Genomic DNA, 13,893 nt, shown 5'->3' on the forward strand with positions numbered 1-13,893 from the left:
AAACTTAAGGAAAAAGCATACAACTCCGCAAAGATGAGTGGCAGGACAGATGATTGGACAGAATATAAAGAACGGCAGAGAATGACCAACAAGAATGACTAAAAGGTTAATTAGGAGAAAGAAATTAGAGTATGAGAGGAAGCTAGCTAGAAATATAAAAACGGATAGCAAGAGTTTCTACAGGTGCTTAAAAAGAAGAGTAAGTAAAGTGAGTGTTGGTCCTCTAGAGAGTGACAGTGGGGAGTTAATAGGAGATAAGGAAATGGCAGAAGAAATGAACAAATATTTTGCTTTTGTGTTCACTATAGAGGATACAAAAAACATTCCAGTAATAGCTGCAAATCAGGAGGTGAACGAGAGGAAGGAACTTCGTGAAATTGAAATCACTAGGGAAACGGCACTGAGCAAATTAATGGAACTGCGGGCTGGCAAGTCTCCGGGTCCCAACTGACTACATCCTTGGGTCTTAATAGAGGTGTCAATCTTCCAAAATTCACTAGGTTCTGGAAAGATTCCATCAGATTGGAACGTAGCAAATATAGCCCCTCTATTCAAGAAGGGAGGGAGGCGGAAAACAGGAAACTATAGGCCAGTTAGCCTATAGGCATGGAAAAGTTATTAGAATCGATCATTAAGGAGGTTATATCTGGGCACTTAGAAGAGTTCAAGGCAATTGGGAAGAGTCAGCATGGTTTCATGAAAGGAAAATCATGTTTAACCAATTTATTGGAGTTTTTTTGAAGGAGTAACACGCGCAGTGGATAAAGGGGGAGCCTGTAGGCATACTAGACTTGGATTTCCAGAAGGCATTTGATAAGGTGCCACATCAAAGATTATTACGGAAGATAAAAGCGCATGGTGTAGTGGGTAACATGGATAGAAGACTGGCTGGCTGGCAGAAAGCAGAGAGTATGCATAAATGGATCTTTTTCTGATTGGCAGGATGTGACGAGTAGAGTCCCACAGGGGTCTGTACTGGGGCCTCAATTTTTTACGATTTACTTCAATGACTTAGATGAGGGGAGTGAAGGCATGGTAGCTAAATTTGCAGTTAACACAAAGATAGGTAGGAAAGTATGTTGTAAAGAGGACATGAGGAGGTTGCAGATGGATATAGATAGGTTGAGTGAGTGGGCAAAGATCTGGCAAATGAAGCTTAATGTGGGAAAATGTGAAGTTGTTCACTTTGGCAGGAAGAACCAAAAAGCAGAGCATTACTTAAATGGAGAATGGCTGCATAATTCTGAGGTGCAGAGGGATCTAGGTGTTCTAGTATATGAGTCACAAAAAGTTAGTATGCAGGTACAGCAAGTAATTAAGGCGGCTAATGAAAACCTATCTTTTATTATGAGAGGGATTGAACATAAAAGCAAGGATGTTATACTTCAGTTATACAGGGTATTGGTGAGACTGCACTTCAAATACTGTGTGCAGTTTTGGTCTCCTTATTTAAGGAAGGATGTAAATGCATTGGAAGCGGTTCAAAGGAGGTTTCCTAGATTGATACCTGGAATGAGTGGGTTGTCTTATGAGGAAAGGCTGGACAGACTGGGCTTGTTTCCACTGGAGTTTAGAAGAGTGAGGGGTGATTTGATTGAAGTATATAAGATCCTGAACGGCCTTGACAAGGTAGACAGCGAAAGGATGTTTCCTCTTGTAGGTGAATCCAGAACTAGAGGGCACTGTTTTAAAATTAAGTGGCGCCCTATAAGACAGATGAGGAGAAATTTTTTCTCTCAGAGGGTTGTGTGACTTTGGAACTCTCTGCCTCAGAAGGTGGTGGAGGTGGAGTCATTGAATATTTTTAAGGCAGAGGTAGATAGGTTCTTGTTAGGCAAGGGAATCAAAGGTTATTGGGGTTAGATGGGAATTAGGTGGAAATCGAAACACAAGATGATCAGCCATGATCTTATTGAATGGCAGAGCAGGTTCGAGGGGCCGAATGGTCTACAACTGTTCCTATTTCCTATTTTCTTATGTAGGTTTATGTCCAGGCCACAATGGGACTAATTTTATTAGTGAACATTCTGAGAAACCATCCTCTCCAGGTGTGTGCATTAATGTAATGTTCAGCTGCGATTTCCTGCTGAGGGTGTGTGTTCCCCTCGCCATGAAGAATTAGAAATCGCAGCACCCTGCTCTGACTGGGCTGGGCTGGGCTGGGCTGGGCTGGGATGGGACAGCAAGCGAGTTTGAATAGCATGACTCAGAGTGCCACTGCCATGGTTACTGCATGTCCTCGGAGAGGGAAGACTGTGCAGAGAATTGAGAGGAAATAATAAAAATGACGAAATTAAACAAAAACTTTGAAAAGGGGAAATGACTTCTTTTCCCTTAAAAGGACCTGAGGTTTGCAATGTGCAAGCAGGAAAAGGGTTCGTGTAGGTGTTTCATTTTAAACAGTATCTTCAGTGAGATCATTACTCCAAGCAAAAAACCAATGAGAAAAGCAAATGAGCAAGAATTTGAGAAAAGATTTGTAATACAATTTGCACTGCCTGACCTTGACATGCACAGACAACCTCTCCCTACATATGTTCCAGAAGCTGTCACATTGGTCAAAGAGCTAGCTTACTCTGCCGTTCATGGTTTGCAGATGTTTCCAACTCATTTCCCTTCTCTCCAGAAGCTACTTGGAATTTGATTCCACTGCTAACTACCTGGTTGGTTGGTGAACAAGTCTTATCCAGTGCTACAATCAGCCTCAGTGGAGAGTAGAGAAACTTTTTTTTCTTGATTCTTTCATGGAATGTGGGCATCCCTAATTGCCCTTGAACTGAGTGGCTTGCTCGGCCATTTCAGAGGGCATTTAAGAGTCAGTCATATTGCTGTGGGCCTGGAGTCACATGTAGGCCAGACCAGGTAAAGATGGCAGATTTCCTTCCCTAAAGGACATTAGTGAACCAATGTTGCTGGCAGAGATTGAGGCAGGGCCTGGAGGGACATGACCCCTGCCTAGCATGATTTGCTGAATGTGCGTCTTTGAAACCTTTCACCTTCCCTCGTGCTACTGATCTCCCTGTGACTGACTGCATTAAAGACAAAGTGCCTTTCACTTATAAACTCGTGGTAGCCTAAGGCAACCCTGGGATTTTACACCAATCAATGATAGTTTCATGATCACCATTACCGAGACTAGCTTTATATACCAGATCTATTAAGCTGCCATGGTGGGATTTGAACCCATATTCCCAGGGCATTAGGCTGGGTGTCTGGATTACTAATCCAGTGACATTACCATAATACCACCGTCTCCCCATGGAAATCATCCACAAATAGCAACCTGATCACTGTCCAGCTGGACAGTGCATTTGAGTGCAAAGCTGAGGACCGCTTTATGCTCAGCTGTGATTCCCCCACAGTCAAACAGTTGACCACCACTTGGTGTGTGGCTTACACATGGAGCACAATCACTTGGACAAGATAAGGGAAGACTGCCAGCATCTTTGGAGCAGAAACCCATGAGTCTGAGGCAGCCAGAGAAATTAGGGAATGATTGGAAAAAAGCTAGAAATAAGATTTCTACTGGAGCAAATAAAAGTCCAGTCACGGGCCACACTCCTGTGTTGTTTGAGTCTTGTTTCTAAGAAGTTTGCTGATGGATTAACAATGGAAATTTACCCACCTCATTACCTGACCACTGCCCATACAATTCATGAGGTAATTTGGCTGGGCTACTGGCAAAGATTGAGGCAGGACCTGAAGGGACAGGCCAGTGGTCCCTGCCTACCACTGTTTGCTGAATGTGTTTTTGAAATCTTCCTTCTCCCCTGCTACTGATCTCCCTGTGGCTGACTGCATTAGGGACAAAGCCCCTTTCAGTTTTAAACTCCTGGTAGCCCATGGCAACCCAGAAACAGAATTCCTTGTGCCAAGCACCAAGGCAAAAATGAGAGAAACAACAAGCTTCATTCTCTCCTGAGAACTTATCATCAAACATAAACCTGTCCTTCCATCTTCACCAATGGTCACCTGCAGCATATTTCCAGCTAATCTCCAAGTGTCAAAAGAGGCTCCAGCCCTTGCATTATCCAGTGTAAAACATCACATTCAATCCGGCTTCTCACATCTAAATTCCATACAAAGTAACACAGATATTACTGATGATTATTACCAATGGCCTCAGCAAAGCACATTATTAAATCAGATTCGCTGCTTGCAATTGGAGCTTCTATAGTAACGTCACAAATTTATGGGAGACAGAACAGCTGAATTCTATTTTGCCAGCGGTTGCATCCCAGATAATTCAGGGTGAAGCAACCAAATGTGTCTCAGTGATGTAATAAGATGGTAGTTAAATGTGAATGTAATTATTCAATGTTTTTAATCACTTGTTCATGGATATGCATTTGGAAAAAGAAATATTGGAAATCTGAAATAAAAAGCTGGGTTCACAATTCAACTAGAGACTCTTTGTGACGAACAAGTGATACCAGATCGATTACTTGCTTTTTCCCTTTCTGAAGCTGTTGACCTGTGATTATTTCCAGAATTTTTGTTTTTAATATAAGTGCTTGACAAACCTTTACCCATTTATTCACAAACACTCACGCTGAAAGGTGTAAAACTCTATACATTCTACTCCAGCTTACACGTTTCTCATTTTTCTATTCACAACTGCACTTTATTCATGGTATGTTAATTATATTGTTAAGATACAGGTGAAGGGCATTGTTTGATTAAGTACCTAAAACACTTATAAAGAGACTCTTTTTCTGCGGCCTTGAGGAGTCCGTGTTCCATGCGTCCATGGGTTGTGGTAGGTTGTACCCCCTTTCCAGTTTTCTTAGGGAGTTGCTCCTTAAGTTTTGGCTGCACTTCAGCCCATGCTCCTGATCTTTGGCCACCCAGTGCTGAGGTGGGGTGGGGAGGAAGGACGACCTCTGTGTAAGCCTGTTGCTGGGCCTGGTTAAGGTGGCCATTAACAGGTCCAGGCAGCGGGCGGTCAAGAGGATCGTCCAGCCTGAGTGCCCCTCTTCTGTGGTTACGCTTGCGGCCGGGTGTCCTTGGAGAGGCAGCGGTGTCCACTGGCACACTTGAGGCCTTCTGCAACCGATGGGCACAGCGGGGCCCCCCCAAAATGACCTTTTAATTTGATTTCACAAGTTCCTTTAAAGTTTAATCTTATTGTTGCAGTGCCCCTTTAAGGGGCTGTCAACTTGTTCAATTGGGTAATTTGTTAATTATTTTACTAGTATACGCAGAGTATAAAGAGACTGCTGGGACATGGAGGTGGTAGGTAGAATGCAGACATATGAAATGTTGCATTCTGGAAATTATCAAGAAAAGTATTAGCATCTAGTTTCATACTTCATCAACTGGTTTGCGATTGAATTAACACACTCATTGTTTCTAAACACAAACAGGGAGGAAACAAATAGAGGTGCCCACAGCTAACGACATTAATTCCATATTATGTTGCATTAATACAGGGTATTTACACAAGGGAAGCAGGAAGATGGGAACACCATCACCTCTAAGTCTCACACATTCCTGACTTGAAGATCCAGCACTTTCCCTGATTTTCACTGGGTCATGTTCCTAGATCTCCATCTCTAGCAGCACTGTGGGAGCACTATCACTACACGGACCGCTGCGCTTCAAGAAGGTGGCTCACCAGCACCTTCTTAAGGGAAGTTAGGAATGAGCAATAAATGCTGACCTTGCCAGTGATGTTCACTTTCTGATATGTATAGTAAAGAAAGCATACTGGAAGTGATGCCTGTAGCTTTATGTGTGAGCAGAAAGGTGTTTAAGGGGCCATGTTCCTGTACAGCCTCAGGCACGGACACGCACCCACAAACACAAACACTTATAGCTCAGACTCTGTGCGCAAATCAACAACCACAATCTGTGTATAATCTGGAAATAGAAACATGAATCATAGAATGGAGACTAGGTATTTCTGATTTGTTAATTCCCACAAATAAATGCACAGAGCTGTGATAAGTGACCGCGCTGATCCCTCTTCCCTTTTGTTATAAGCCCCAAACAAAATAGCAAAGCTTTAACTTTCCTTGGGCTGCTCACACTCGTATCATTCACAAAACCATTGCCTAATCCAGATGGCAAAACTCAAGTGATATCATTGCGCATGCTCTGTACACATAATGGCACTGATAGAATCAGACACACCCTGGCTTTTTGCCCTTGTATATACTGGTGCTGCTGTTGACTCTTACCACAAGGGAGATGGGTCTTTTCCAGGAAACAACACCAATTAACCCTGACAGGAGCACCTGCAGAAAAGAAAACAAGAATTCTCAGTAGTTATCCCAGAGTGCAATGTGACATTTGGTGAGCAGACCAATGTTGCGCTCCCCCTTTTCCCCTAGAACAATAAAGGGTTGACATAATGCATAGCAAAAGCAGCTCCTATACCTGACAGAAACAAATGGTTCAGGAGACACACTATCCCAATGTAAAACATACAGCCTAATAGCACTCCTGCTCATTCATTCAGGAGTCGATCAGGGTTGTACAGAGCATAACCAACGACTGATCTCACACATAATTCTCACTAAACACCCAAATCCTTCATGTTGACTGGGACATGATGTCATAGGATGACCATGCACTCAGCTTTTTAAAAATCCTTTCAAACTATTTTACCTCAGAACAGCTAGGATACAAACAGCATCTCTTCCCTCTCCTGAGCCTTAGGCTGGTTGAGCAACCTCCAGTAGCCAATCTCAAACTATGAATCTGGGCATGGTGTATTCCAGAAAGCTTTTTGACCATGATGGGAGTGCATTGTGACCTTGTCCAACTGTTGCCCTCATCTGATCACCAACACAGTCATCTGTCTCGGCTTGAGTCACTGGGTAAAGATCAGGAATGGGACCCTTGGCTCATCTTTCCTCCCTAGCTCAGGAAGGCTGAACAGATTGTAGCCTCTCAATTTCTCCCCAACCTGAGATCAGCACAGTCTAACTCAGTCTGTGAGGCTCAGTGCCTCAGCAGGCATTATACCACCCCCCCCCATTCTGTAGGATCACAGATTGATGAATGCCTATATTTACCAGGCTAGGCCAATCGATTGGAATACTGAACATTGCTAGCTAAAACACTAAGTGTTGGCATTTACTGAGAATATGAAAGCCTGGAACCTAATTTGTCATACAGCAGCTTGCTGATTCATGCTTTACATTGAAGATGAGTGACCTTCAATTTTTATTAAGTACCAGAATGCACATTTTGTCAAAATGAATTGATGTGTTTTTGGCGAGAGTGGAGTTACTAGGCTCCCCCAGCCCACCACTAACATCTCCTGGACATTTAGTAGAGTCAGCTGCAGCATGAACACACACGAGCTTGGTGGCTGAGGTTAATGACATTTACTCACTGGGCTAGTCTGGCCTTTGTTCACAGCCATGATCAGCATCATCTCTTGCACCCTGCACCATCTTACTCAGTAATTTGAAACAAGTAGTTAACAAGTCCCAGTTCATTCCGTCCACACTGTCAACTTATTCAATCTATCTTGGTTTCTCTTACAATACTGTCAACCTGGTTTCAGCAATTCTTGCAAGAGAAAGAAGAGATTTTACTCTAAGGTGAAAGCCATCAGCTTCGCCAGATAATTCCCAGTGACCCAAGAGTTCAGAGATCCATAACACAGCCCTGTGCATCAGTCGGTCACTCCATTCCCTCCCTGACCAGTCCCCTGTGCCAGTCCATCACTCCACACCCTCCCTACACAGCCCTCTGTGCTATGTCTGTCAATTACACCTCCCCAACACAGGCCCATATGCCAGTCCATCAGTCACAGCCTCCCCAAGACAATCCCCTGTGCCAGTCCGTCACTCCATACCCTCCCCTACACAGCCCCCTGTGCTAGTTTGTCACTCCACATCCTCCCTACACTGCCCCCTGTGCTAGTTTGTCACTCCACACCCTCCCTATACTGCCCCCTGTGCTACTTCTTCACTCTATGCCCTCCCTACACAGCCCCCTGTGCTAGTTTGTCACTCCACCACACCCTCCCCTACACAGCCCCCTGTGCTATTTTGTCACTCCACACCCTCCCTACACAGTCCCCTGTGCTATTTTGTCACTCCACACCCTCCCTACACAGCCCCGTGTTACTTCGTCACTCCACACCCTCCCTACACAGCCCCGTGCTAGCTTGTCACTCCACACCCTCCCTACACAGCCCCCTGTGCTACTTCGTCACTCCACACCCTCCCTACACAGCCCCGTGTTACTTCGTCACTCCACACCCCCCCCTACATAGCCCCCTGTGCTAGCTTGTCATTCCACACCCTCCCTACACAGCCCCCTGTGCTAGCTTGTCACTCCACACCCCCCCCTACACAGCCCCCTGTGCTAGCTTGTCACTCCACACCCTCCCTACACAGCCCCCTGTGCTAGTTCGTCACTCCACACCCTCCCTACACAGCCCCCTGTGCTAGTTCGTCACTCCACACCCTCCCTACACAGCCCCGTGTTACTTCGTCACTCCACACCCTCCCTACACAGCCCCCTGTGCTAGTTTGTCACTCCACACCCTCCCTACACAGCCCCGTGTTACTTCGTCACTCCACACCCCCCCCTACATAGCCCCCTGTGCTAGCTTGTCACTCCACACCCTCCCTACACAGCCCCCTGTGCTAGTTCGTCACTCCAAACCTTCCCTACACAGCCCCCTGTGCTAGTTTGTCACTTCACGCCCTCCCTACACATCCCCCTGTGCTAGTTCGTCACTCCACGCCTTCCCTACACAGCCCCCTGTGCTAGTTTGTCACTCCACACCCTCCCTGCACTGCCCCCTGTGCTAGTTTGTCACTCCACACCCTCCCTACATTGCCCTCTGTGCTACTTCGTCACTCCATGCCCTCCCTACACAGCCCTCTGTGCTAGTTTCTCACTCCACACCCTCCCTACATTGCCCTCTGTGCTACTTCGTCACTCCATGCCCTCCCTACACAGCCCCGTGCTAGTTTGTCACTCCACACCCTCCCTACATTGCCCTCTGTGCTACTTCGTCACTCCATGCCCTCCCTACACAGCCCCCTGTGCTAGTTTGTCACTCCACACCCTCCCTACAGTCCCCTGTGCTACTTCGTCACTCCACACCCTCCCTACACAGCCCCCTGTGCTAGTTTGTCACTCCACACCCTCCCTACAGTCCCCTGTGCTAGTTTGTCACTCCAAACCCTCCCCAAGACAATTGCCTGCGCTTAACTTTAACTACCCACATGAATACAGACCTCTTTAACAGTGCTAACCCTAACTGTGCTGCTAATTTCACCGTTATTCTGAAGAGCACAAGGCTCCCCCTTTGTAATCAGTCTGCACTTGGGCCATTACTGAGGAGTAAACAGGTACTGAGATTCTGTAAAATCTCCCAGTGCATAAGTTTTGAGACACTTCAGTGAAAGGGAAAAGCCCATAGTGAAAGGCAAGGCAGGAAAGAAGAGATATGAGAAAAATCAAGTGGTAACTTGATCTCATTTCAATAGAGGGGGACTGATTCAGCCAATCCAAGCCACAGTGATAGGAATCGCATCTAGGGAACACCACATAAATAAACAGCTCCAATCTCAGCAGGATTGTACCATGACCTCAAACTGCATCCATGTAAAATGGGCCAATTGAGGAAAGGGGCAATGGGGCTAAGTGGCTGATTAGCATTTCCTATATTACAACAGTGGCTACACTTCAAAAATGATTTAAATATTACTTAGGGTAGTTCTGAGGTGGTGAAAGAAGCTATACCAATGCAAGATTTTTTTTAAAGAGAGCTGGTAGAACTCCATCAGGCTGAACAGCTCCAGCTGAGATGTGTAATCCTAAAGCATTCCGGGATAATTATGCATGGTGTATGGTCCACCGAGCCCAAATTGTGCAAAGTTGTATTTTGTAAAATCTCTCTATATTGTCTCCCCTATCAACACAGAGCGTATTAGAACATTTTAAACTGTTGAAGCTGCCTGATCTGATGACTGAGACCAGGACACTCCGAAATTCGGTCTTTGGTACCAAAGGAACTACAATTTTAGCTACTTCTCTATTAAAACCATTCCCACATGTTAACGAAAGAAACATCAGCATTTGAAACAGTATCAATTTCCTGTATAATTCCTCTCAGAAGATGAGTGTTTCACACTATGAAGATGGCTGTACCAACGTGAACTCTCACCCATACTATCCACGACTCTGCCCACACAACGCACCTCCCTCTAGCTCTCTCTCTTCTCCACCCTTTCTCTCACGCTCTCCTCTCCAACCTTTCTCTCTCCTCTCTACCATTTCTCTCTCTTTTTTTTCTTTATTCTTTCATGGGATGTGGCGTCACCTGCAAGGTCAGCATTTGTTGCCATCCCTAATTGGGTTGCTAGGCCACTTCAGACAGCAGTTAGGAGTCAACCACACTGCTGTGGATCTGGAATCATATGTAGGCCAGACCAGGTAAGGATGGCTGATTTCCTTCCCTAAAAGAACATTAGTGAACCAGGTGAGGTTTTATGACAATCGATGATAGTTTCATGGTCACTATTACTAAGACTAGCTTTATATTCCAGATTTATTAACTGAATTTAAATTCCATCAGCTGCTGTGGTGGGATTTGAACTCGTGTCACCAGAGCTTTAGTCTGGTCTTCTAGATTACTAGTCGAGTGATATTACCACCAAACCACCATCTCCCTTTCTCTCTCTCTCTCTCCTCTCCACCCTTTCCCTCTGTCTGCTGGGCACAGGTTGAGAGCCTTCACTGGGGTGTATCTGGTGCCCTGCAGAAGCAGGTATAAGCTGGAAAGGCACTATTTAAAACGAACATTCACTGGCAAAATACTCAGATCAGTGCAACCCGGTTGTAATTTATTGGCAGCATTTTCTTCAAACATTTGGCTGTCCAGCTGCTGAATAAGCTCCAGCAGCACAGCATGTCAGTTTGTGCTCTGCCTCCTGACAACTGTCATGATGCCTACATCCCCGCATTCTTTGACCCAGCTCAGCAACAGACTGGATTCTTGGGGGCAAGGGCTGATGTCTTTACACTTGGTTCAAGAGATCTCATTAAAATCTCCGCTCACTCGCTGAATAGGAACACAATTAGAGCCACTAAAGCTCACTATTGACTGATGAACCAACACGTTTTCTGCCTGGACAGGTCTGGGCGCTTTCTTCAGCTGTTTGCTGCATTCTGTAGATAATCCTGTGCAATGCAGACATTGCATATAGCCTGCAACAGCTCCCACAATCTGATGAGAAAGGTCCTAAATGTGGGCCTGCAGTCAAAGTTCTTCGCCAACAATGTCTCAGGTGATCTGCTTCTCCTGCTGCTGTTCTAGCTAAACCATACAAGAGCTTGGCAACCACACTGGGTTATGGGCCAAGTGCTGGAAAATGGGATTAGAATAGATAGGTGCTTGATGGCTGGCATGGACATGATGGGCCGAAGGGCCTGTTTCTGTGCTGTAGAACTCTATGACTCAATGACTAAATCAAGAAATTACAGCACTTGCTCCCACCAAGCAGTATTATGTTTTACTGGCTGGCTCTAATCCAGACAGAAGAGTCTTGTATGTTCTTATACCCATACACAGAGAGTGTCTCTCCCAGTGAAGGTATCCCATGTACTGCTCAAATCTATGTCACAGTGCTATGGTTTTGCTTCATGCAGTATCCAATTCAAGTTGTGTGAGACTGCCCCCATCCTTGCCTCTGCAATGAAGGTGAAATCCTAACATCACAGTTACATGCTCCTAAACGCACCCTACAACATGAACACATATCAGCGTTCAGTTACACACTGGATGAACTCCATGTGCCACAGGGGAAGCTGCACAGCTACAGGATCAAACTTGGGCTGAGTCAACCACATTACTTTCGCGTGATATTGGAAAGCAGAGAAAGTTCACAGTGACACACATGCTATGTAGTATTCCCGTTCCTTGTTGTACAATGAAATTTCCTGGCTAGTAACCTATAGCCACTGTCAACATGAAATAATCCTGGAAATTCAAAAAACAGGAATGCACTAATTTGCTTCTGTCCAAATGGCATGTTATCTCCTTTCAGCGTGCACTCTCTTTAGCATTCCTTCAACACCAGGGATAAAATCTGGAATTAATGATCAACATGATTACACCTACAAGTGGACCTGTGATTGGTCAGGTTACACCCACAAGTGGACCTGTGATTGGTCAGGTTACACCCACAAGTGGACCTGTGATTGGTCAGGTTACACCCACAAGTGGACCTGTGATTGGTCAGGTTACACCCACAAGTGGACCTGTAATTGGTCAGGTTACATCTGCGTGTGTATTGAGGTGGCTGAGAGATACCTGTGAAGAGATACATGTCTATTTAGTGTTACATAAATCTGATACACAGTCAGCACTCATGCAGTACAGGAGTATGGTGACAACAACTGCACTTCAGGACTTTTGCTGACTTGTTGTCAAATACTTGCTGCTGTAGTTTGTAGAAGGCTGAACTGGCACAGCTGATTCAGTGTTAGATCTCCTAGTCAATAGTGGACTTTTGAGAGAGGTGACTGCCAAGGTATAGGAAATGCCCAACATATACAACACAAGTGCTAGAGAAATTCCATCAGTAATGCCTCCGCCGCATCCTGTGGATTCATTAGGAGGACAGTCAAACAAACGTTTAGTGTCCTTCTTGAAGAAGCCAACTCCACAAGCATTCAGGCAAAACTCCTGCAAAATTAACTTTGATGAGGCAGAGCAGTGGCAGAGAAGGAAAGAAAAATAAGCAAATCCTGCACTCTGGATCCCACAACCTCATGGGACATCCTGCCCCATGTATCCAAAGATCTACAGGTCGGGAATTGGCCTATTCAGTCACGTGAAGATAGGTGACAGAAACTAGCGACCCTGAGCAGATGTCATCCTCGAATCGGGGACAGCCGCCCCTGATGAAACTAAATCTCGTATTTATCCAGTAGCTCAGCCACAAATCTCAAATAAACTGCTTTTACATTTTTTAAATTCAAATTGGCCAGGGGTTACAGATTAGAAAAACTCTGACTGCTGGAAACTCACAGCAGTCTAGTCAAATGTGAGAAACAAAAGGCAGATGCATATTTCCCAGGGACCCTATCAGGTTCTAGCAGTGATGGAATAAATATTGATAGGTCTTTTTCTTCTTGTGAATTGTGGTGCATTACCACTAGTTTCTGTTTTTAAAATTGGAACGTGAAATGCATTTGAAGCAAGATATGTGACAACACAATACATTGACTGTGCAGCTGCCATTTCATTCATGGCAAGTGACTAGGACTGTATGACAACCCATTTGAAAGCTGAACGATATTTCCAATGGACTAACAGAGCGCCAGTGAGCTCTAATCTGCCTTTACAAGCAATCTTGATTTGCATCATTTACGTAATGTACAAAAAGTGAGTTCAGTAACGGGTTTTCAGAGCCCGAAGCAGCCATTAAATCACATTTTCCAGTAATTGAAAATGGGAAAACTCAGGCTGCATGAAGGTCATTAGGAAGTACAGCAATGTTCTTTCGCCCTTGAGAAACAGCTCAAACTCAGCCCAGACTCAGGGACAACACAACATGCAGCAAAGCAGTGAGGTTAAAGGCCCTTTAACTCATACAATCTCAGGCTTTCAGCACCAATAAGGAATTGTCAGTCTCTTGTAGTGAGCTAGGTCCCAATATGGGGAAACTCTGGACTTTCCATTAGCCTACAGATAATCCTGCACTGTTCACACAGCATGTGGAGAGTAAAGTGGTTATTTGGCTAAACTGATGGAACTCAGGACTTGCATTCATGAACAGAATTATCTCATCCATTAGAAACAATCCAATTGGAGTCAGCTAGAAATCCCCTGCCAGGGATAAAGGGAAGTTTGAAGCTTGGTGCTAGGTCTATGATACAGTTCTCCATCTGCTTCTGATTTCAAGTTAC

General features: G+C 45.0%; 1 protein-coding gene across 5 annotated transcripts in view; it reads right to left on the reverse strand.

Annotated features, from left to right (window-relative positions):
- The window catches only part of fam189a1 (family with sequence similarity 189 member A1), a 56,901-nt gene that overhangs the window by 20,592 nt on the left and 22,416 nt on the right, over positions 1–13,893 (reverse strand). For all 5 annotated transcript variants that reach the window (XM_078532424.1, XM_078532423.1, XM_078532428.1 and 2 more), the window contains exon 2: positions 6,183–6,239. In XM_078532424.1, coding sequence (XP_078388550.1) covers positions 6,183–6,239 — 57 coding nt within the window. The remainder of the gene's footprint in view (positions 1–6,182; positions 6,240–13,893) is intronic.

This window comes from Cetorhinus maximus, chromosome 30 (genome assembly GCF_964194155.1).
Source record: "Cetorhinus maximus chromosome 30, sCetMax3.hap1.1, whole genome shotgun sequence".
Taxonomy (NCBI): domain Eukaryota; kingdom Metazoa; phylum Chordata; class Chondrichthyes; order Lamniformes; family Cetorhinidae; genus Cetorhinus; species Cetorhinus maximus.